This window comes from Drosophila elegans, unplaced genomic scaffold, assembly GCF_018152505.1.
Source record: "Drosophila elegans isolate 14027-0461.03 unplaced genomic scaffold, ASM1815250v1 contig_183, whole genome shotgun sequence".
NCBI lineage: Eukaryota > Metazoa > Arthropoda > Insecta > Diptera > Drosophilidae > Drosophila > Drosophila elegans.
This window is the reverse complement of record NW_024545550.1, coordinates 9,625,991-9,650,776: the sequence shown is the minus strand read 5'-3', so window position 1 is coordinate 9,650,776 and position 24,786 is coordinate 9,625,991. Positions and strand designations below refer to the sequence as shown.

The 24,786-nt window shown below is 36.7% G+C and overlaps 4 protein-coding genes across 6 annotated transcripts; 2 read left to right on the top strand and 2 right to left on the bottom strand.

Annotated features, from left to right (window-relative positions):
- Window positions 1-5,088: 5,088 nt before the first annotated feature.
- LOC108144197 (RNA/RNP complex-1-interacting phosphatase homolog) lies at window positions 5,089-9,822 on the bottom strand. 2 transcript variants are annotated; one of them, XM_017268867.2, is made up of 7 exons: window positions 9,677-9,822; window positions 9,518-9,593; window positions 8,939-9,138; window positions 8,743-8,789; window positions 6,070-6,177; window positions 5,794-6,000; window positions 5,089-5,533 (listed from the first exon to the last, which is right to left on the bottom strand). In XM_017268867.2, the coding sequence occupies exons 1-7, from the start codon at window positions 9,697-9,699 to the stop codon at window positions 5,157-5,159; spliced, it is 1,038 nt and encodes a 345-aa protein (XP_017124356.1). In that variant the 5' UTR covers window positions 9,700-9,822; the 3' UTR covers window positions 5,089-5,156. The 2 variants fall into 2 exon arrangements, with proteins under 2 accessions (XP_017124356.1, XP_017124355.1); XM_017268866.2 differs by having other exon boundaries at window positions 5,089-5,536; window positions 9,677-9,821.
- A 378-nt stretch (window positions 9,823-10,200) lies between these two features.
- LOC108144392 (electron transfer flavoprotein subunit alpha, mitochondrial) lies at window positions 10,201-12,199 on the top strand. The gene is made up of 4 exons (XM_017269171.1): window positions 10,201-10,308; window positions 10,376-10,442; window positions 10,531-10,671; window positions 11,233-12,199. Exons 2-4 carry the CDS (start codon window positions 10,401-10,403, stop codon window positions 12,040-12,042), a joined length of 993 nt encoding a protein of 330 aa, XP_017124660.1. The 5' UTR covers window positions 10,201-10,308; window positions 10,376-10,400; the 3' UTR covers window positions 12,043-12,199.
- A 274-nt stretch (window positions 12,200-12,473) lies between these two features.
- On the bottom strand, window positions 12,474-24,630 carry LOC108144393 (bcl-2-related ovarian killer protein). Of its 2 annotated transcripts, XM_017269173.1 has the most exons (5): window positions 24,551-24,630; window positions 13,370-13,672; window positions 13,168-13,314; window positions 12,791-13,099; window positions 12,474-12,728 (listed from the first exon to the last, which is right to left on the bottom strand). In XM_017269173.1, the coding sequence occupies exons 2-5, from the start codon at window positions 13,643-13,645 to the stop codon at window positions 12,564-12,566; spliced, it is 897 nt and encodes a 298-aa protein (XP_017124662.1). In that variant the 5' UTR covers window positions 13,646-13,672; window positions 24,551-24,630; the 3' UTR covers window positions 12,474-12,563. The 2 variants fall into 2 exon arrangements, with proteins under 2 accessions (XP_017124662.1, XP_017124661.1); XM_017269172.2 differs by lacking the exon at window positions 24,551-24,630 and having other exon boundaries at window positions 13,370-14,089.
- On the top strand, window positions 15,062-18,025 carry LOC108144391. Its single transcript, XM_017269170.2, has 4 exons — window positions 15,062-15,465; window positions 15,911-16,519; window positions 16,584-16,756; window positions 17,380-18,025. Exons 1-4 carry the CDS (start codon window positions 15,101-15,103, stop codon window positions 17,913-17,915), a joined length of 1,683 nt encoding a protein of 560 aa, XP_017124659.1. The 5' UTR covers window positions 15,062-15,100; the 3' UTR covers window positions 17,916-18,025.
- Window positions 24,631-24,786: the final 156 nt, after the last annotated feature.

Genomic DNA, 24,786 nt, shown 5'->3' with positions numbered 1-24,786 from the left:
CGTCATAGAAACCGTACCTACAGAAACTTTACACAATCATCGGAATAATTTTAATCAGGATTACGCATATGTGATGTTTCCAGATCGCATGGCATTGTTTGTATATGCGCAGCAATTCTTAAAACAACCAAAGTTTCTCCGCATTCCCAATAACTTTTGTTTTCTGTTCGCCGGATTTCCCATGAGCAAGAAGTGGTTCCTTAAACATCACCTAAGTAGAGCCTGGTTCCACGGATTCGAGAGCGGTCTGTTGGACAAAATGGCTAGGGATGCCAACAGGGAAGCCATACTTCAAGGACATCTCAAATTTCCCGTCACGAAACAGTGGGAGGCGGGTCCAATGGGCTTAGATTATTTCATAGTTCCAGCTTTTACTTTGGCTATGGGTTATTCTATTGCCATATTAACATTTGGAATTGAAGTTATTACCTGGAAAATATGCGACCATAAGGAATAAGAATATATGATGTTTAAAAAGTATTATACTTAAGTTTCGAATTGCTGTTTTATAATCTTGATGTTGTATTTACTCTACTTTTAGTCACATGTACACTTTTTGAACAATAAATAAAATAACAAAACAAAATATTTTAAACTCAGAATTTAAATTTATTTCAAACACCATACCGAGTAAGGATAGATTTTTAAAAATAAAATCACCTACAACCAAAGAAGACAGGTAAGTCTAAAATATCAAATGTTATGCCCTTGCTTATCTGCCCAATTTTCCTCGCAGCTTCGGGCATTATCCAAAAAAAATCCACCCACAGGCACCCCATAAAACCACGGAATAGAAACCACCCTGTGGTGTGGACCCCTTCAAAAATAAGTAGCACTTGAGATATTTCCAAAACATTTGCCAGCCAAGTCTCTAAGCAATTTGCCCAGCCGCCCATTGTATGCAGTCCGAATGATAACAGCTAAATAAGAAGTAAGGGGTGACTTGTCCCACAATGGAGCTGACTTGCACAAATATTTGCCGAAAATGGAATTTTTGAAAAGTGGCAAGAGAGTGGGTAGAATCCCGCCCCCATGAGTGGGTGGATTTTTCTACTGAGCAGCACATTTTAAAGTTCGTTGACACTTTCGACTGGCACATTTTTCGTGTGTTTTGTAGCTGTGGCGCCATTAAGTATGCAGCAGCAGCAATGTGGCGACAATAAAGTTTATGCTACGGCGCCATGGGCACAAAAAAAAGAATAGAAAGGAGTTGCAATAGCCAAGGATAAATAGATGGCCAAGAAAGAGCTCAGTGGGAGTTACAGCTGAAGATAAGTCGGCTGATCTGGGACACCATCAACAATTCACACAAATGATAGGCCATCCGTGCACTGCAAGAAAAGGAAAATACAATATACATAATTCTAAATGGGATGGGTACATGCAAAATTAAACATAAAAAATTAACCAAACTATTACTATTAGTACTAATTCTTTTATTATTATTTATCAAAAATCTGACCATGGTTTTAATTTGTGATATTAATATATATTGTTTTTATTATCTTTAAGACCCGTTCGTTTTGCCAAAAAAAATCTTTAATATTAAGTAATTGTAATTTTACAAAATTTGTTGTGCCAATTTTCTCTGTGTGTGGCACAGTTTCATGACAATGGAGTTGCCAACCAGTTTTTATCCCGGTTTGTAGGACTCCTCTTAATGAGTGGGAGGGTCATGTGCGTGCCTCGCATCCATATCGCAAAAACTGACGATAAACTCTCGCCCTTCAGCCGCTTTAATTGCCCAATTCGTGTGTTTTCAACGCGCCTCGAATCGAATCGAATCGAAGTGAATCGATTTCGTGATTGCTCGATTCGTATCGGCTTTAAAGTAAACATTTGTTTTCATCTGGGGGCGGCTTTTAATTAAGATTGCGTACGGCGATAAATGGCAAGTGTTGCAGGAGTTCCCTGAATCGCGTTTCAATTGAGGGTAAGTAAAGGGAATCCAACCTACTCTCCATTGTAGTTATTCCATTTTCGTGACTTTACCTTATAAAAATAATGTATTTTATTTGTAATATTTATTTAATCAGACATGGATATAGAGATTGCTTAAATTTTAAATATATATCACCTAAATTTTTATTTTATTTTTACCTAAATAAAGAAAAATTAATACCAATTTCAAAAAGAGCTCTCTAAAAAAAAGTAATAATTTAAAAATTTTTTTTGTTTCAAGAGATTTTGTACTAAAAAAAATGTTTGAATGTTAGTTTGTACTTTTGATTTGTTTTATGCTACAAAGAAATGTTGGAATGACCTAGTTAGTAAAGTATTTGCACAATCTAAAATATATATGATTTTATAATTATTTTTAATACTTATACCATTTAAGATGTGCCTACGTTCTAACTTGGTATTTTCAAATAACTACTTTACTTAGGATTTATTGCTTACATATTAATAACTAGTCCAGTTTGTTTTTATTAATGGTTTTGTAAAACCTTAAATTCACTTTAATCCAGGTTGCACTGCATTATATCCTCTTTCCCCATGTTACCACACTTTTCCGACTGGCAATTTCAATGCATCTGCTCCTGATCCGTCAACTCTTTTATCAGCCAGACAGGGCGACACCGTAAATCACCTGGGAAGCAGCAGACAAAAGGCCATCGACAACAATTGAGAGCTCGGACTGGTCCGGCATTGATACCAATATCTGATTGACTTCATGGATGCCGCACAAGCTTTTGTTCTCTTGGCCGGTTAATTGAAATGGCCGGGTAATTGTCGCTGCGCTTTTCAGCCTTTGCCATTTTTCAGGGGGCTGGGTGCAAAGTTAAACACTATTATTTAAATCAATGCCGCACACGCTTCCTTTTTTTTTTACGCCGCATCGCCACATGTACATATGAGATGGCAATTTATGGGCCATGCCTAATTGTCCGCACCGAACTTCAAAGTGGCCTCGCTCCTCGATCTTGGCCAAGTCGCAGTCCCAGTGGAATGCAATTATCGCGCTCCAAGTTATGCTAAGATAAATTGCCCCAAGTCCGGCACAGTCGGTGGAAATTGGCAACACTTTCCAGTCGTCTTTCGCGGTCATAAACTAAACAAAAACGAACGAGAGAAAAATATGAAACAAATTTGTGTGCCTTTTGGAGGGGAAAAAAAAAGAAGGAGATAAACCGCACGCAACTGACAATTGGCAATTTTTGGTTGATTCAGCAATTTATGGCAGCAAAAGGGGTCGGGGTGTGTCACTGGAAACATCGTCGGCATGACCAAAAGACCCATATTATAATCAGGGACAAAAGCCCAAATAGAAGGAGAACGTATATTTTTATTTGGTTAATTCCTGGATTCGAGTTCCCACTTGTTCGGTATAAGGTACAAAAAAATATTGTATTAAAGCTCAATAAACATAAAAATATAAATTGGTTAAGGTTTTGGGAAAGTTGTGGAGCATAAAATCATAGTACTTTGGAGGTTTGGGATCATAATTTGTTGATCTTATTGCCCAAAAAATATAATCGTCATTGTCTTCAAATTATAAAGTAACAAATTCTTATGCAATTAAATGTAGCCAAATATGCGTAATTTAATATTCGTTTATTTTTTTTTACTTCGAAAAACGAAAATTAAAATGCATAAATAGAAAAGGATTTAATTGATTATTTATTTCAGTTTTTCAAAGAAACTTAATAAAAATATTTTAAAATTTTTTTGATTTCCGGAAAGCGTTATCATCCTGTATATATTATGCCCAACCAACTTTCAATACCACCAATAAAAAGACTTCAGTTATGCTCTTATATATTTTTCGGAGATTTCAAGCTGTATTAAAATGAAATCCGTTGTTTAATTATTTTAATTTGACTTCATAAAAGTTTTGTCATCCGGTTTTATTTTGTCCTTACTCAAGTTTAAATACTACCTGGAAAAAGGCTCCCGAAGCCGTTGCTTATCGAATAAAGATCTCTGGCTGACATCCCCTGGAGCATTTGATGGCACTTTCGCTGGATGCCATTTGGCCGTGTCTTTGGGTCAGTCAGATGCTAAAAATAAAGAGTGAATAAAGGAAGCAAGCTGGCCGAACAACCGAACCGCGAAAAGAAACGCTGTCCAATTAAGCGCAACAAACAACTTTACGCCACATGCCACACAACAGGCGTTTATCGGGCAGTCAGATCAGATCGCAAACGATCGATTCGATCCCTGTTCCCTGTCCTCCGGATCCTCAACCTCAACCTCATTCCGGACCCGTTCGCAAACCTTCTCCTGTTCTGCATCACCCCACTATTGTAATGGCCAACGATTTGTCGCTGTCCGAGCCTCGGACACTGGCCCATAATGACAATCGTTGATCGTGCGGTCCCGATAAGATTGCTCAAAGATAAAGCGCCGATATCGGAACCCGAGGGTTTCAAAAAAAAGGGGCGATGGGCGGAGGCGACAGCAGCAGCATTTATGCTAATAAGTTGACATTTGACCACCATGACGAAATAATGAAACGATCAGGAGCCGTCAACGTGACAGGTACTTCAAAAAACATTACCATGGGGTTAATGTGGAATACAAAATTATATAAACATGACTTTATAATTTATACATTTAACACTTATACTTTTCTTTTAGAATTAAATTGTTTGTATGTAGTTATCTAAAATTTATCTAAAATTTTTTCTTGTTTTAATATATAGAATTCAAAAAAAATTACCAAGAACTTAATTAAAAAATTTAACTTTTTTAACATATCGGTGCTTTCTTGTCAATATATATCGCACCATTTCACAAACTTGTAATATATCCCTTTATTCCAAGCTGGTATTTGAATTGATATCTGGGACTGATTAGACCCACTGTGCACATGAGGCGTTTTGCCCGACAATCTTGACATTTGTTTTGACACAGGAGCAGCACCGCCGGCACCGCTGGCCATGATGATCACTAATTTCCTGGAATTTCACGCGCTCTCCTCGCTTATCAAGATGCAAATTTTGATCAACACTTATTGCATCTTCACACGATCTGAGCCGACTGCTTGTTAACTACCATTATGTGGTCTTAACTTGGTTGTGTTGCAAATGAATTTTAATTGTTGTACTTGTTGTTGCAGTTAATTAACAATAATTTACAAATTGCTTAGCATTCCATTTTAAATTTATTACATTTTTTACAAAGTAAAAAATATTAAACTAAGCTAAAGGCAACTACTCATCGTTAAATTTTAAACGATTTCTGCTGGTTTTTCTCCAATCGTCCCGTTGATCATTATTTTTATAATGGTTTTGTTTAAAGCCTCTAGAGCTCTGCTGATACGCTGTTGATCGCCTGTCTTGAAACCTGTCCTGACGATATTCACGATCCTGGCGAAATTTGTGGGAATAGGACCAGCTATTATCCTGATCATCGTGTTCTCTTCTACTAGAGTCTCGCCAATTTTGGCTTTGATATCTGCTATTTTTAAAGTTGCTCTGATAATCCTGATGGTGAAAGCGGTTGTCTTTTGAATAGTAGCGATTCTGTGAATGTTGTCTCGGACCTTCATAGCGCCAAGAATTTGTATAGGAATTTCCATATGGTTGGTCTTCTGAAATTTAAGCATATCAGGCATTTTTATTCATTGAATTCTTGTCTATAGTGCTGCCTTATTTTATAACTAGGAAGCATTAATGCATTAGGCACATATAAACATTTCTATGAAAATTATTTAAACTCAAATTTAAGGTGTTGACATGTTTAAATGTAATTTTGATTTATAATAAAATATTAGATATATTTTGCAACATATTTAGTATTCGCTTGATGTGCATATTATTTTAGTAAAATTAGTGAATATGAACGTACCGTAGTTGTAATTGTGATAACCTCTTGGTTTATGACTATCTTGCTGACGATAATTTCCATATTCCCTTCTGGACTGGTGTCTGCTGTTAAACTCATACCCTTCGTTATCGTCTTCTCTACTTGACGCCTCCCCTTGGCTAGAAAGTTTCGCCAAAGAACTCAAGTAATTCTCACGCTCGATTTTATGTCCACGTGCCGCAGAAAAGTCTGCGGATCATATAGAGGGTAAGAATAAGTAAAGTGTATTTCAAGGATCAACTGCAGGATCCAACGCACTCTTTATCGCCTCAGCGGGGGACTTCTTCATAACGGAGATCATAAAATAGCAGATCAGGTAGCCGGTTCGATTTACTCCATGCGTGCAATGAACTCCAATTAGTTTGTCTGTTTGATGGATAAAAGATAATTCAATATACAAATTAATTTCATAATATTTCAAAATTAATTCAGTTTAATAGTCAAGATGATTTCTATACACTTTGGTTATGGCATGGAAAAATCTGCAGATTGCTAACCAATTTTGGTGATATTTCTACCCCGTTTAGAAGCAGTGCCACAGCCTTTCTGCAATGCCGCATGTTGCTGCAAATTGCTACAAATTTCATTGCAAACACGGCCACAGGAATGTCCCTCTCCCCAGCTCCAAGTCCGGCTCCACGCCCATTTGGTAACACCCACGCGGCGAGACCGCAACAGAAAAAAAAACCGGCCTGGCAATTTGGCATAAAAGCAGAAGCGACCTGAGCTAAATCTAGAAAACAGCGCGCTCTGCCAATAATAACATTGGCTATAAATTTCACAAAAACATGCCAGCAGGAGGGATTTGCGAGGGGCTTTTTGCGAAAGGGGCATGGACAACCCACCAGGTCGCGGTGGCCCGCCTTTGTGCACTATGCGGGTGCTTTAGATTTGAGTTCGGGTTCGGGTTTTGGCTTTGGCTTTGGCTTTGGCTTTGGCTTTGGCTTTGGCCTGGTTGTTGGATTCCCTGGTCACTGGCAGCAAGCGAAATTGCCAGTCAGTCAGTACGTCATGTTTGGCTTGCATTTTAGCCAACTTACAGGCAAAACGAAAAACGAAATTAAATTACGAGAACGCGCAGCGCATCCTTGTCGATATGCCAGGCACAGTGGGTAAATTCTTGATTGTTAAACAAAAATTTTACATATATACAAGTATATATTTCGTTATTTAATTTATTATTTTTATATTTTTTTTTTAAAAGTATTTATATTGTTTTTTAAAGTTTAAAAAAGCGATCCAACGTATTTTGAAATAGATTTAAGGGCGAATATCCAAGATAGTTATAAAAAGCCTGTTGTTTAAATCTTTGGAAATAACAATATAAATTATTAACAAGTCAATGCATGATTTTGTCTTTAGTGTATTACTGAATTTAAATCTATTTTTAAACGCAACATAATTGTTATTTAGTAAAGATATAAAGGATAGATATGTGGCTGAAAACCAATATAGAAAAGCTAGCCAATTGCATTTAAATCTTAAGCAGGTCCCACTGTGCTGAGGCAACGACTTCGTCTTGTTTTCGAAGCTCTACTGCCTCATTGGCCGTTGACATGTTGCGACCACCTCGGATTTGACTTATTTTCCTGATTTGTTTCGTTGTAAATATGTTGGCAGCCTTCGCGTATATATTTATTGTTTGCTCTACGCGACTTTCGGCGCCAGATCGTGTTTTAATTGAGCTTTAAGACGGCATCAGAATCTGCTATGCTATTCCTGTCGACATTTTTGCATATTGAAAGCCTAATGGGTTCGCAAATACATTAGCGCAAGATGAAAGTGCTTGCGAAACATTAGGCGTATCCGCGCCCACTAACACAAACGGTTATAGGGCTTTGATTTAAATTTGAATACCCTGTATTTATATAAGTTTACTGTTTTTTAAAAATGGTTATGTTTGTATTAATCTGGGAAAAATATATTGGAAATATAAACCTTTATTTTAACTTCAAAGTAGATAACCCTAAGACAGCAAATTATTACTCATGAAGTTATATGTAAATATTTTATAAAAATCAAATTTATGTTGTATTACGAATTCCTCAGATATAAAGCTGCGATCTAAATAAAGCAAATTGCTTAAAGACATACCTTTAAGGTATAGGACAACTTTTTTTTAACCAATAAACAAAATGAGATTCAAAAACCCTTTGATATTGTTTTAGTTTTTTTTTTTAAGAAATTTAAAACTTTTTACAATACCTTAAAAATTCACTTTTCAATATACAGTAGTTATTGATTCTTTAACAATTAAAGAAAATAACCATACATCGTCATTAATCTGCACTTTGTATTGGAATAATTGTTTTGACTATAAATGGATTTGACATCTACGGTATTTTCTTTTCGGTTTGCCCTCATGCGTCTTGCAATTTCCCTGGATTCGAAAACATAAATGAAAAGCGGCCCGCGGATGGATGGCTTTGAATGCCGTTGTGCATAATTGGAATTGCCTTTTCCCCACACGCGGCATGACTAAGCTCCGTGCTCCTCCGTAAGTGATTTGTTTGCCCGGCTCCCGACTGGCAGACAGCTCCGGCCTGGGGCTCTCCTCAGAGGCCAACCGAAAAACTAACTGACTGACTGGCTGACTGACTGGATGACTGACTGATTGAGTGTGTGCGCGCCCACATCGGTGCGCCAGTTGGCTGTTAAAGGGTTAAATAGAGTATTTCTCTTTTCGCGGCACTTGGACATGTTTGCTGTGCGCTTGCCAGCTGATAGGAATCTCTGGAGGCAGTGCAGCCCGGGATTAGGATACGTGGTAATTGCAGGTGCCCCGTTTTGTGATACGATTTGTTTGCATATTTTGCGGCTCTAATTGTGTGGACAGATATGCATCTGAATCTGCATTGTTGACGGGAAAGCGTTTCCCACGGTTGCATGGCCCAAAGAGCAAGATGTGTGGGATGATTTGTCAACACTCACCATTATCCGCATTGCTCTTGAGGAAGTCGGCCACGAAACCACAGAATCTGTAATGAGATATGGGAGGGATAATATTGATAAGTCGAAATATGTAAAAACATGTTTAAACTAATCAAATGACATTTTTTTCGTGCATAGCTCTAACTACTTTAATGGAACCCCCTCTCTTAAAAGGTATGAATGAAGTTCTAATTACTTTTCTGCCAATCCCTTGTTAGGTGTCTGTTTCCCGGGAATCATCAGCTTCTGGTGACGCACATCGTGATTGGTCAAGGCGCTGGGATGATAATATCGGTTCGTGTTGGTCAGATCGATTATGAGGCCCAGGTTGGGGATGGATTCCAGCAGGGATTCGGGTGCCAGGCGAAGATTCTCCTTTACTTTGGCGTTGACATGCTGAGAAGGGAACAGGGTAAAGCAAATACACACGATATCATTACAATGCGCCGCTTAAAATTACTCAATTTATGCAAAGTGCCCGGGGGGCAGGCAATTAATGAAGGGCGAGGATCCCTGGCGTTATTTAATTAAGCAAAAACAATTTAATTTAATATTCATGTGGGGTCCATGTTCCATGTCCAGTTGCCACTTTTATATATGCATAATTACAATGCACAAATTTCGTCGTCGTTGTCCGTTGTTATTTATTTTTAGAGGGCCCGCTCAAAGTCGGTGGTCCCGGGTTTTCAACATCCATCAATTTGAGCCTCCTGTCGACCGGTTTTTATGGAACTCGGGATCTGAAATTGGATGGGGGACCATATCGAAAACTCACCTGGTGCAGCGGCACCTTGAATGCTATAAAGCGAGTACCAGGAACACGCTTTCCGATCGGTTTGTAATCCAACCATCTATAGTTTGCAAAAAAAAAACATAAATAAAGATTTTAATCCTTTTGAGCATCCTTTATATTGCATATCTGCACAGTACTCACCTATCTGGTATGGCTTTAGCCATTCTTTTGTATGTTTTCTAAGCAATTTAAGCTAAATTTTAAACAAATTTGGGATTTTGTTTATATATCGTGGAAAATGTGTTCTAAATAAAATGCGTGCCCTTGGTGTTGCCAGATAATGCAAAGGTAACATATGCTTGAAGATGGCACTGTTAGTCACACTGCGATTGGTCACGCTTATTTTTAAGGAGCAGTTTTAGGGCTTTGTTATAAAATATTAATACATATTTATTAAAATGTAAATAAAAATTGTTATTGTAATCTTTTCTTACGTCTGTAAATTTATTAACAAAACTAAGTCACGTTGAGATAAGCTAAACAAACCCAATACATAAGCAACTTAGCCACATAATTTCTATTATTTTATAAATTTTATTTTTTTTAATAAGTAATAACAATGCTCAATACTTACAAAAATATATTTATTTTTTGTACTTTCTAAAGATTACATAATTTTCAATTGTTGTCTTTCATATATTTACTGTACCTGCTCGTAACAGCTGCTCTGTTAATTAACATTGCGCCTGTTGAGTGGCCAATCGTACCTAATAAACGGCAAACGCCTGAGTCTGCAAAAAAACCTTTGGACTTTCTGTGATTTTGTAGCCGAGGTAAGTTTTTAATTAAATATTAATGGACTTTAATTAACCAAACAACATTTGTTCTACCCTTGGATAGTTTCTCGTGATATCTAATCCCGAAAATGTTTGCCAGCAACACGCGTAATTTGATGCGCAGCAGCATTGTGAGTGGAAAATATTCAAAAGATAAAATAGCGCAGGCGCTCTTAGCTTAAAATTAAATAACAAATTAATTAACTTTATAATTTGCAGCTGCAGCGATGCAAGAGCACTTTGGTTGTGGCCGAGCACAATAATGAGGCCCTCAATCCGATCACCCTGAATACTATATCCGCGGCCAAGAAGATCGGTGGTGACGTCACAGTTCTTGTGGCAGGCACAAAATGCGGACCCGTAAGTCTCAAAAAGTCTCCATATGGGGCGCTGCATATAAATCTGGGAAGATCTTACCATGTTATGTAGGAAACTTTTGGTCTATTATAATCTAAAAATCGTTCATTCTTAAAAAGGCTTTTGTGAGCAAACGTGGTCCGGCATAAGTTATATAAATATTTTGCTTTAAAAATTATACTTGTATTGATATATTTTGAAATTGTATTTATACCAAGAATTAAGAATTCTTACCGTATAAATTGTTTATCAATGTTTAATATCCCTCTGAAAAGTAGACCGATTCGCCAACTTTATTTAAATTAAACAGAATTGGAATTCTATAAACATTTTTCGTAAATACTTTAACCTAAATTATCATAAAAACTAGTTTAATGGAAAGATTACTGAACATCAAAGTTATTGTAGTTGGAAAATTTCCCCCGATGTCCTTCAAGAAACAAACAACAGGATTGGCTTTGATTCAGTTCCATAAAATCGTTAAACAAATGATATGATTCCACTTTATATTTTAGCTACAGTTGGTATAGCCTAACACTAACCACTCTCTTTCCATTTTTACAGGCTTCCGAGGCTCTTTCCAAAGTAGAAGGCGTGACCAAAGTTCTGGTGGCCGAGAATGCCGCCTTCAAGGGATTCACCGCAGAATCGCTGGCTCCTTTGGTCCTGGCAGCCCAATCTCAGTTCAAGTTTACCCACATCCTGGCCGGAGCCTCGGCTTTTGGCAAGAACGTTCTGCCCCGCGTGGCCGCCAAACTGGATGTGTCGCCCATTTCGGAGATCATTGATGTCAAGTCGGAGGACACTTTTGTGCGGACTATTTACGCCGGCAATGCCATCCTCACCTTGAAGTCCAAGGATGCCGTAAAGGTGATCACTGTGAGGAGCACAAACTTCCCACCGGCAGCCGCCAGCGGTGGAAGTGGAGCCGTCGAGCAGGCGCCAGCTGGAGATTACGCCAGCAGTCTCTCGGAATTCGTCTCCCAGGAGCTGACCAAATCCGATCGTCCAGAGTTGGCCGGAGCCAAGGTTATCGTGTCCGGAGGAAGGGGTCTCAAGTCCGGCGATAACTTCAAGCTGCTGTACGATCTGGCCGATAAGTTTGGAGCCGCTGTGGGAGCCTCTCGTGCTGCCGTGGATGCTGGTTTCGTTCCCAACGATCTGCAGATCGGTCAGACCGGAAAGATTGTGGCTCCCGAGCTGTACATCGCCGTTGGCATCTCCGGCGCCATCCAGCACTTGGCTGGCATGAAGGACTCCAAGACGATTGTGGCCATCAATAAGGATCCCGAGGCTCCCATCTTCCAGGTTGCCGATATCGGCATCGTGGCTGATCTTTTCAAAGCTGTGCCTGAGTTAACTGGAAAGTTGTAAGGCGAGAGATTGTCACGTGTTGTGTAGTATAAAGATACGATTCTGTACCCGTTGAATTGATAACTGTTGCATTTATTTGAATTTTTACATGAGTCCATGGAAGAATTTCCTCTCAAATTTTGTAATAAAACAAGCCGAAGGACCTATTCTATGTGAAGATTGTACAGTCTTATCAGTTGAGAGGGATTGTGCAACTGTTTGCGGTGATTTTTATGAAAATCCAAATCAGGTATAGAGATAATGTGAATTATATTCCTATTTATCATTGCAAACTGCTTATAGTTTGAATAGTTATCTTAATCTTTTTATTATCAAGATCACGTTGTGTGTTTACTTTTTAAGAGCTTTTATTAAAAGCTCTACTAATCAAGCCAATCAATCTGAAAAGCTGTCTAATTAGAAGCAGATTAAAGCTGACAGTACTAAAAAACTTATCTAGTAATAGTGGCACTTTATTCAAAAAATATACCTTATCAAAAATGTATTTTGACTAAACCTTAATAGACACAATTTGTTCAATTTCAATTCGTAAATCGTTGGTATATTTTCGGTACTATCGTGTTAACTATAAATCGCAAAACCATAAAAACTAAAATCAAGCCAAAAACTATGCCTATGACCAGAGTGGTCCACTCCAAAGGATTCAGGCTGTTGGTAGTGGGTAAAACATGTGTGTTAATGCCGCCCTGAAATGGAAAATGCTTCAATGAGTATATATATATTAACAATTTTCTAAAGGAAGACCCACCCAACCGCCATTCTCATTGATCCAAGGCACCAGCTCATCTTCTATCACCTCCGAAACGCTCTCCATCAACTTTGGCAGATATTCCGGATGTCCTTGGCGTACACAATCAACGGATAGTCCACCGGCAATGGCAAACAGCGAGATCACCTTGCTCCAGGTGATCTCCACCCGGAAAAGCTCCCGACCCACAGCGCCCAGTAGCAAACTCACAGCATCCGGAGTGTTGAACTCACCGCCCGGATTTCGACAAATCTGGCGAGCTACTCCATTGTAAACACGCGGATGCATGCGCTCCAGTTCGTCACCCAGCTTAAGTAATGTTTTTATGTAAATTTAAATTTTAATATTTATATTAAATATTTTTAAAGGATGCCTACCACTTGAACTGCTGGAAAAACGTCTCGCACAATGCCCATGGAGGTGGAACCAAGAATGCTACGTATACGCTGCAGTCCAAGCTTTTTATTGAACAAACCCGATCTTCTCAAGCGTCGCTTGATATAATGACCACATAGGCAGCGACCCTTGAGGGGAAAACATATTTATTTAGTATTTTAATTTATATGAATCCCAATCCACCTGCGTGATGATGTCCACCGCTGGAATTTGGGCTGCCTTCCAGCCAATCGTGTAGGATAGTTTCCTGGTGACGGCATCGCTGACATTGCTCAACCTTCGCCGAGTGGTGTCCTTTTGGCCTCCGCCCACTTCCAACAGAGAGGCGGAATGCAAGGTGGCAGGAAAACTGAATTTTCTTCGATTCTGAGCCTGCAACAGACGCTCACTTTGTGTGGTGGCCATCGGAAATCCGTTGCTGAAATTATCGTTATTCGTGGGATACGAGGTGCCGGGCATTTTTCGCAGGCGAGATCGTTCGAGATCCTGCGGGGAATCGCTTATAAGTATGGCAAGATGTGGCATAACTAAACTAATGAATCAACTTAGAGCTAGTTGGAGATCCAGTTATTGTTCCTAACGATCCCCCATGAAGTGTGGAACCGATGCGCCTTGTTATTTCAATTAATTGCATTCGATTTGGCAAATCTTCGCCGCTGGGAATAATAACTAGCTGCTGGAAAAACCAGTCCCACAGTTACATTAAAAAATAATTGGCTCAATATATAAATGTCATGTTTAGCTGATTGAAACGCCATAATTGTGGTTCAAAGCCTAGTGAATGAACTCTGAAATCAGATTACAAGTAAAAAGAACTCTTCCCACGTGTGCAAGTGTTTTAAGATCGTGGCTACACAGAGGAAAATTAGTCAATTTATGTTAGAATGTATATTATTTGTCATTAAAAAATGAAATAAAGTAAAATCATTTACTCATATGTCAAGTTAATTTAAGATTCATTTATAATAACCATATATTTAAATATTTTTCATACTTTTTCATCTGATCTTTAATAATTAAATTTCAAGAAATGTTAAAAGGTTTCTTCTTAAAAGGGATCTTTAAAAATATATAAATATTCTTATTCAAGTTAAAATGTTTTTTAAATTTTTGGAAGTTGAACATATGGATTATTGATCAACAATAAATAATTTTTTAATCTTTTTTTTTGAAGTTTTGGTACTAGATTATTATTTAGATTTATTATTCCTTGTTATGTAAAGACAATTTTTGAATTTTTTGTAAAGAATTGATGTAAAAACCTAATCCCCTTTGGATCTATACTGAAGTACTTAAAAATTATCATTGTTTTTCTCTGTTTAGTTTCCATTATGACGCTCATCGATGACTGTTGGTTTGAGCCTGCCCAAAATGGTCACATTAACATTAACGGACAGATTGTCGGCTCGTTAGGTTTGATTGGCTTCTGGCTAACAGCGATCAGAAAACAGAAATCAGAAATCCGCAATATGGCCAAAATGCTGCTGTGTCGCAGCTGTTGTCATTAGTTGTCCACAAGCGAGATGTCAAATGGCAAATGATTTGTGGGACGATGTGGCTGGTGTGGCGGCAAGTGAATCGAGGATGGAACCGAACTCCGATCAATGGCTACTGCTGACTTTGGCTTATTCCCCGGAGAGCACTTCGCAATTAGCTTTACATAACCTGACCCACTCAACAACGCAGTATTCGTGACCAAGGAAAGTTCGTTGGTACAACAAAGTCGTGTGGAGTTTTGGTTTTTATTTCGGCCAGACTCTCAACCATTAAAAGTGATAGCTGAGAAAGTGCGAGGCTCCAGAATAATTTGGTCACAAATTAATCCAGGTCATAGGAGTCACGCCCAAGCAAACCAAGCGGGGAGCTTATAAAAACACTATCACTTGGCGGCCAATCAGTCAGTTATTGGTCAAAATGTCAACCAAGTGGTCGTCTCTAGTTGTGGCCCTTTTGGCCTCGCTATCAATTCAAAAAACCTACGCGGATGTGTCTCATTTCTTTGCTCCCGCATTGGATCAATTTGGAAACTATCTTCATGGTCAAGTGCCATTTCAAGTGGGACTATCTCCTCCGAATTTATATGGACCTCCAGCTCCTGTTCCCGCAACTCCTGCCCCAGTTACTCCTGTGGCCACCACCGAATTTAGTTTGCCGGAGATTATAGAGAATCGTAGTGTGAAGTTTCAGGGAACTGGACATGGCAGTTTTATACCCCTAAGTCAGCATTATCTGCCGCCTGCCATCGAGGAGCGTCCCAACTACGAAAGTCCCAAGCCAAGGTGTGTTTATAAATAAATTAAATTTAAAATAATTCCTTTATTCACCATTTTTCCTTAAAAAAAGTATAAAAAACTTAAATTTAATAAAACAACGAATTAAAATGGTAACAATTTGAAATATCGCACTATTTAAACACTTTATTAAGCATAAAAATGCTTTAAAAGAATTTAAATAGCTGAGTTATTCAATTGTCAGTGCTAAAGATCAAATTAAGTTAATGATGAAAAAAAAAATATAATTTTATAAGCTTAAATCCTTATGAAATGCATTGCAAATTTGTCATAAATTCATGTTATAGATTTCTTGAATAAGTGTATGTCCTACACTGATCAAAAAAATAAAAGAAAAAATATATAATTTTAAATTAATTGTAAAATTTGCATTAACTCCCGCTTTAGATAAAATTAATGAAACATTATCCAACTTTTTCATTTATTTTGATAGTGAGGAGAGCTATCCAGCTTACTACTATCCCCAACCGCCTGCAGGCAGCATCATTACCACCTCCACACCCACAACTACGACCACTTCAAGACCCATTGTTGTACAAGATCCTGGGGATGATGTCGAGACTATACACTCACCAGGCTACGATTACCATGCTCCAGTGGCGGTTCCCGTTTTCCCCCAAAAACCTTCGACACCGGCGCCCGTTTATTTACCACCCAATGAAGTTGGAAATCAGGATCAAAACCAACTGAGCCTTCGGCTCAAGGACATGCGTTGCCTTTCGGCTGGTTATTTCCGGGCTGTTCTCAAGTTGGACAGCTTTGTGGGAGCAGCACCCACTGTGGATCAGGATAATGATGATCAGCCGGATAAACGCTGTGAAATGAGATTTTCTCGAAGTTTTCTGCTCTTGGATATTTCAGGCGAGGATTTCGAGCGGTGTGGTGTGAAATCCTGTGGCCAGGATCTTTGTCTACGTTTGCGCTTTCCCGCCATCAGAGGGTTAAGAACTGGTGGAGACTCAATCTTAACCCTGCATTGCAAAACCCAAGAGCGAGTGGCAGTCAAAACCCATGCCCTGAAAATGGGCGTGGCTAATGATGTGTAGGATATGGTCTATTTTTAAGAGTTGAAAGTTTTTTGAATTTCTTTTTTTTTTGTTTTACAGGCAAGCTCGCAGTGGGGGAAACTACGCCCATGGTGGAAATCAAAATGCCTTTCGCACCCACGTGGAGTTATTAAGAAAGGGTAGTACTGGGTATACCAGACATTTGGAGAGCAATGGTGCAGTTCAGTTGGGCGAAGAACTTCTACTTAGAGCTCATGTTTTGGCGGGAGATGGTATGTTATCTAATCTAATCAAATTTAAAATTGAATTGTTTTAATAATTTAAAACTCTTAAAAGTGGTTTGACATAGCCTAGAAATTCAGGGATAAACTTAATATATTGTATTACTCAAGCTTCATTGGAAGTATTTAATTGTCAATAATTGGAAGGAAGTTCGAGTAACTCAATATATTTAATTTAATTAAAATTGAAAATTAAATGTATTATTTATTTTGGGTTCCTAAAAGTGCTTTTCCTAGAAATGCAGGGATATACTAAATATATTGGGCTACTCAAAGTGCATTTGAATTATTTAATTGACAATAATTTAAATGAAGTAACCCAATATATTCAGAATTTTTAGATTTTGTTATTATAAATATAGACTTTTAATAGTCTGAAATTAATTAAACTTTCCATTTAACAGTATTGATTTAATGTGGAGTTTCTAACTCCTATGCACTCCCAAAATCACATTATATTTTTTTTAGATGTATGCATTTTACCTTGCTTAAATTTTTCCTATCTTTTTTATTTAATTTACAATTAATCTCTATTGATTTTGCTTTTGAGGACTTTTAATATTATTATTATTATATAATACTTATAATTTCGTTTATAAATCCTTTAATCTCAGGTTGGAACTACACCAAGCTTAGTGATGTGCAATTGCAGCGGATTGCAACAGGAGGAGAAGTACTCAACACGGTTCAGTTGGTCAGCACGAGGGGTTGTCTAAATCCCGCCATGCAGGCCATCTGTGCCCATCCCCCAATTTTGGAACCGCCTCTTGGCCAGCGACTTCACTTCAAGGCGGTCATGTTTCCAGGAATGCGAAGTGGAGAGGTTTTGGTCATATCCATGCGCATCACAGGCTGTTTGGAACGCGAAGATTGCGAAGTGACAAGTCAAGATTGTTTGCCATCTGTGGGTCAACGGAGACGACGGAATGTTTCACATGGAAATAGCACAGAAGTTTCGGAACTCTCCCATCTAACATTCCGTGTAATAATGCCGGGTGAAGCGGATATATCTCCACCGGAAATCGATTTGGAAAAAGAAAATTCAGGAGTCAGAGAGGTCTCCAAATCACTTGCCCTCTTTGGTAGCTTGGGATTTGTGGTTATGCTTTTGGGTGTAGCCATTATGGCTTTATATAAATTTGGAAAGTAGAAAAATAAGGCAAATCTAAAGAAACTTTATTAATTTAAAAACCTAGTTAACTCCTGTTTTTTCCAAAGCCTGATGAGTTTTAGTAAATTAAAAAAGGAAAATCTTTAAAATTTGTTAAGTTTTTTTCTCATTTTTATGTAGGGACGTTATGAAAAACCATTTATGAATTATAATGTCCGAAGATTGTAAAAACAATTTATATTGATTTTATGGCATTTGATAAAACTGTGGTTTCTTGATGAAATTTCTTAAACATTTTATATACAATACTTTTCTTTTACTTTATAAATATAAATGGTTGTGTTTTTTAAAAAGTTTTTTTCTTAATCTTTTTCCTGTCTGCTAAAATTTCATTTTAAACCCTTTTGGTTAAATGATCTGATTTTGATGCTGACCCACCCATTAAAAGTGGTCCACAAAAAAACTCCATCAATGGTATCAGAGGCGCCAATCTGAACCACCTGTCTTTTATCCATCTGTCTGCCAAGCAAATTGACTTATCGCCCCTGTGGAATCAGCAACCGAGCCAATGTTTGCCCATTTCGAGCTTAAAACAGAAATTAGCACTTAATAAAATTTTATTTATGTTCATGTCGCTTGTAATTTGACGGTACCAAGAGTAAAATCTCAAGATAAAAAAATACAAAAAAAAAAACTCAAAAGCAAGTAAGCAAAGCAACTGCTGACTGACTGATTTCCAAACTGCGCGCGCAATTCGCAAATTGCGATCTGCGATTTAGTTATGGCCAGATACATAGCCGGCTGAAACCGAAATTTTATCACGTTTTCACGCTTCGAGCGCGGCTAATGAAACCTCGCTCACAGCCGATTTTTGGCTTTGTTATTTGGTGCAATTTGTTGTCGGTTTTCGTATATGATAATCCATCTGGTGGCCGACAGTTTACGCTTAATGGGCATGAAAATCGCAGCCAATTAGCCGCTGATTTTAGCCGCTTTTGCTCGATGGGTGGTCCAAATGTCTAGAGTTACAATTTAATTACTGCCTGGGGACCGTGAAAGATACGTAGGTATTTCAGAATTCGGGTGAGCGCACCCATAGTAATATAAAGAATTCATTTATTACATTACAAAAAGCCATATATCTTAGTTTTCTTTAGATGCACCGAATTAATACCCCTCTATTATTTGGAAAAATTGATTTCAATATTAAAATTTGAAATCTGTTTTTATTAATTTAATACCTACAAATATTTAAAAGTATTTTCACTACTCCTTAAATAATCATAAACAAGAAAGAAAGCAAACTTCGGCAAGCCGAAGTTCATATACCCTTGCAGCTATTGCAAGAATTAAACATTTTTGAAAACATTAAAATTATGATTTACTTTCGTATATGTTTAAAAACATTGAAGCTATGATGATTTGCAGCTCAATTATATGATAGTTATTTTATATATTTTTATTATTTCTGAGGGAGCTATATGATATAGACGTCCGATTTTGATAAAATTTAAACCATAATTCTGAAATATTTAACCATTGCTATATGTCGAAGAACTACACAAAAAATTAAAAAACAGAAAAGTTATAATTTTTTTCATTTATTTTTCCGATTGTTCCTATGGGAGCTATATTATATAGTCGTCCGACTTTGATGAAATTTAAACTGTAAATCGGAAATATGTAACTATTACTAAATGTCGAAGAACTAAACAAAAAATTGAAAAACAGCAAAGTTATAATTTTTTTCATTTATTTTTCCGATTGTTCCTATGGGAGCTATATGCTATAGTCGTCCGATTTTGATGAAATTTAAACCGTGAATCGGAAATGTTTAACCATTACTAAATGTCGAAGAACTAAACAAAAAATTAAAAAACAGCAAAGTTATAATTTTTTTTCATTTATTTTTCCGATTGTTCCTATGGGAGCTATATGCTATAGTCGTCCGATCCGGCTCGTTCCGACTTATATACTACCTGCAATAGAAAGACAACTTTTGGGAAAGTTTCATGCAGATAGCTTTAAAACTGAGAGACTAGTTTGCATATAAACGGACGGACAGACGGACAGACGGACAGACGGACAGACTGACAGACGGACAGACGGACGGACAGACGGACAGACGGACATGGCTAGATCGACTCGCCTAGTGATGCTGATCAAGAATATATATACTTTATAGGGTCGGAGATGTCTCCTTCACTGCGTTGCAAACTTCTGACTGAAATTATAATACCCTCTGCAAGGGTATAAAAATTACCATAAAATGTTACGATTTCTTAGATTATTTTATTAATTTAAAATATGCGAAAAAAATTAAGAACTGATCGTTTTTAATAACAAGTACATAAAAATGTTTAAAGTTATCTGCAACATTATAAATTATAATAAAGAAGCTCAACTGTGGTTTTAAGCTATTCTGGCAATACTTTTTTAAAATGACCAAATGAATTATATCATTTTATTTGTATAATTTTCCCATCCAACCGAAAATTAAAATATTTTCAATATTATTTTAATTCATTTATACAATTTTGTCATTCAACCGATTACTAAAATATCTGTAATATTTTGCCTGCGAAAAAGTTCCCATTAAAATATGACCTTTTTGGATTTATGGCTGACCTAAACCAGGGGTAAAATGCATTCCCACAGCTGAGATCATCAACAGCTCGGCGAGATGCGAGATGCCCTCAATTGCATCCCCATCTGCACTTGGGGAATGTGGCCCGATGTTTTTTTGCAGGCTTCACCTGCGATGTTGGCTAATTAATAATCCCGACACGTTCCGGCTTGAACACAAATAGAATTGGTGGAAAAGGGGGTTTGGTTAGGGGATAGGGGGGGGGCTTTGGCCAGCAGGCGAGGCTACTTTGTCTTTGTCGCCTAAATGGCAGGCAAAATGTTTGCCGAACATAAATTAATGTCGTCCCCAACTGGCGCTTAAGTTCGTGTTCGGTTTAGCTGCAATCCATGTACTCCGCACTCTATAAAGCGATGTAGAGATTTAAGTCTCCCCTCATTCCATTCGAAAAAGTGCACTTGCCGCGGCAATTTACACTTTTCATTCAGCAGCCAAATCGGCCGAATGGACCAGTGGACCAGTGGACCTGGCCTAAACAATTTTCATGTCTGCTTAAATTATCGACTACTTAGTGCCCGGTTTAGCAATGCCTAATAAATATTTATGAGCGCACTTCATTTTAGTCAATTTTCAATGGACAAGCAAAACGCGACTCTCTGTTTGTCTTGCGGTTCTATGAATGGATCGATCGATGGTCGATGATCGATGTTCATGACTGCAATCGCAGATTTCGCTGTTCATTAAAGGAGGTGGTCAGCTCAAAAGGTTCAAAAAAGGGAACAGAGAGCTGGAGATTAATTAAAACATTATGTTCCCCTTACTCGATCAATGGAAAAATAATTCAATTAAATATTATGTTATTGTATCAATTGGTATTTTATCCCTTAGAAATTTATTCAGAAAAAAAAGAAATACAACTCTTAAAAATGTTGACAATTCTTGTACAACTAATAAATTAAATAACGTGTTGTTGTATCAATTGGTATTTTATTTAGAAAAAAAGAATAAAGCTCTTACAAATGCTGGCAATTTTTAAACAACAAAAAAATTAAATAAAAATTAAATTGAACTAATTTTAAGGTTTTTTTTTTAATTTTTCCAATATTTTTAATTCTTTTTGATAACTGTCAAGTACAATGGATTGTTTTTATCAAATCCTTCATTTCGAAATAATATTTTTAAATTATTGTTAAAATTGTCAATATTCTAAAAACTTAAATAAAAAATATGTTGAAATAATACTCTTGGATTTTTCTATTTTAAATTGATTTATGATAATTTTAGGTGGACTTTTAACTTTTAACATTGAAATATTACACCGATAAAAATATCTAAATATGTTTTGGATTGTTTTCTAACCAAATTCTTTTAACTCAAATAATTGGATTACTCAAAACACTAATTGATTTATGCACAATTAGGGGAACTCTCCACCCCTCCACCAACACGCATTTATTTAATGCTCTCCCATTGGCCAGACTCTAAAAAACGAACTAAATCAACATCTTGGAATCAGCGAGTTGCTCGCACTCATTAGCAACTTTTATTAACCAAAAGTGTCAAATGTTTTATCTCGGGTTTTGGATTGGCCCAAACCGCGTTTGCCTTTAAAAAGCGTCGTTAGCCATTTCATATGATTTTTTTTTTGTTTTGCCAGTTTTATTGGTAGTTCGACTCGTTTTTGTGGGTTGCGTTTTTAGCATTGTGAGCATGTTAACATTTGTGTTATTGATTTTTTACAACATTTGACAGTTACGCAGACGCAGACTCAAATTGGAATTTCGTTGATTTTTTCGTATTTTTCCTGCGCCTCGAATTCGGTGCGCATGACAAACGATTTGGAGCAATTTGACTTTCGATTGGTGATTGGTTAATCAAATCGGAGTTCATTAAATTGCCATTTTATATTTAATTGCGTATTCGATGGAAGGACAGAATCGAATCGAATTATAGGTAATATTATATCTTAAACGACACACAAAATGTTCGAAAATACTGCAATTTATTTTAGCCACAACCGTGCGGTTTTACTGCTTTTTTGATATAGTATTTATTTTTCTTTATTTTCTTTTGTGGTCAACTCGGCTCTAATGAGAATTAAAATGGAAAATAGGTAGCCATAAAACGCCACTGTTTGACATCGTTGGTAATTGGAAATTTACACCACCCTCAGACAAACATTGTTCAGATCATTAACTATTGGTTTTGCACTTTTGCAGCCACCAATTTGCGTCATTCAAATCGAACGTGAACAGCGTTAAAACACCGCGTTTTATGGGGTTATGGGAGGGGGTAAAGGGTTACAGGTGTTTTTCGCCAGTTAATTGCATTATTTCTACAGGCTTAGTGGGTATGGTCCGATCTTGTTTTACTGCGCTAAAACACTTGTGCTGACAGATCGTAATTAGGTTTTGAAATTAATACTGCTTGTCAAGCATGAAGTGAAAAGCAAATGCATAAATTTTACAAAAACATCAAGTTTAATCTATCTGAAATTGAAAAGAAAAGTCTACTAAAATAAAAAATATATGATAATATCCTAATAACTTAAATCAAGGCAATCGCTCAATATTATATACCTAATTTTGCACATCTAACTTTATCACTTATCACATAAACACAGTAAATAAATTAAAATTTATAACTTAAACAATTATTTTGAAAACAAAGATATTATCAATAGGAATTTATGGATTTGAAATGAGTAATAAATTATAAGTAGATAATTAGAGACTACAAACATCTATAATAGCTTTAAAAATAGTAACAATATTAAAAACAAATAAGCCAACGGATGTAAATTGTAAATAGAATATTAGCAAACAAAAGCTTGGAAAAGTTAGTAATGAGTAATACATTTAAAATACTTTTCAAGTTATCATTAAATGATACAAAGGGTTACACAGCTTGTTTATATTTGTTTTCAATCCAACCAAAACCTATCGAATTTCCCACCCAGAGTTTTAAAATACAGCTCCAGTATTATTTTTGTCTTAAAATCGTTAATAATTTCCACCGAATAGACCGACCAAATCAAAGTGTCCAACGCCTTTGTCAATAAACATTTGTCGTTCCACTAATTGCCAACGTATTTTGCCGCTCGGCAAACAAACAAACACACTTAAAAAACGAAGCGAAGAAAAAAAAACCGAAATCATTTATGGCAAAGTCAATTGCGATATTGCCATCTCTTTCTTCGGTGTGGGTGGAAGCATTACGTTGATTATCCAGCAAAAACAGCAACAAAAGCAACAGCATATATATACATTAACCGAACATGCGGACAAAACAACAAAATTTAATTAAATTAAAATTGCTGTTGGCCTTTTTCTCCTTCAGCTGTTGCTTCTTTATTTCGGTTAAAAAAGGGCGTTCAACTCTAGGGTTTTTATTTATATTTAATGGTATTTATTTTCTGATTTATCCATATTTCTCTTTACACGATATTGTCTTGATTACAGTTTTTTACACATTTTTTGTTCACTTGTTTATTTTTATGTTGGCATTTTCGATCACCGAAAGAGGTCATAAAAAAGATACAAACTTTTTTGGCTGTTTCTTGGATTCATTTTCAGTATTTAAGTAAGTATTTAATATTTACATGCACTTATTAATTTTCAAAATTTGTAATGCTAATTGCTCTTTAACATTTTCGTGCTATTTATTTTATCATTTTGTTATCATTCATAAAACACTCTAGTTCTTATTTAATTCTTAACTTTCATTTGGCAATACCGCCTCTTTTACCGGCTTATCACTTATTTGGCAATGGATCGCATTGATACGGATGTTTATCTTTGATTGTCGGATGCGCAATTTGTGCTGATAATATAATTGGTTCGCTGGTTATTATCTATTTTCAATTTCAGTTTACGATGAGCGAATAATAAGGGAGAACTGTTAAATTCCGGCTGAATGGCATGGAAATTACTCAATTACTTATGCGGGGCGCGTACTGTTTGGAAATGGAATCGAAATCAGGTTGCTGAATATTCACGGTCAGTTTCTGTCAGTTGAAGGTTTTTTTTATTTTTTGTAAATAATCACCGGAAACCACAAATAATTATTATTTTTATAAAAAACTAACCGTTTATTTTTCAACGAGGGCAGAAATTTGAGAAGCGTGGCCGAAAAACGCTGCCGCAACGTTCCGAACTCGGCGAAGGCTAAACATAAAATGAAGTCAAATCAAAAAAGCTAAAGCCGAAAAACAAACTAACCGCCTTATCGATAAAAGCTATCGAATTAATGTTATCTCTGAGTGTGACCTTATCTCTATAATGAAATATTTTTTTTTAACTAGTGTGGCAGCACTGTTTATTA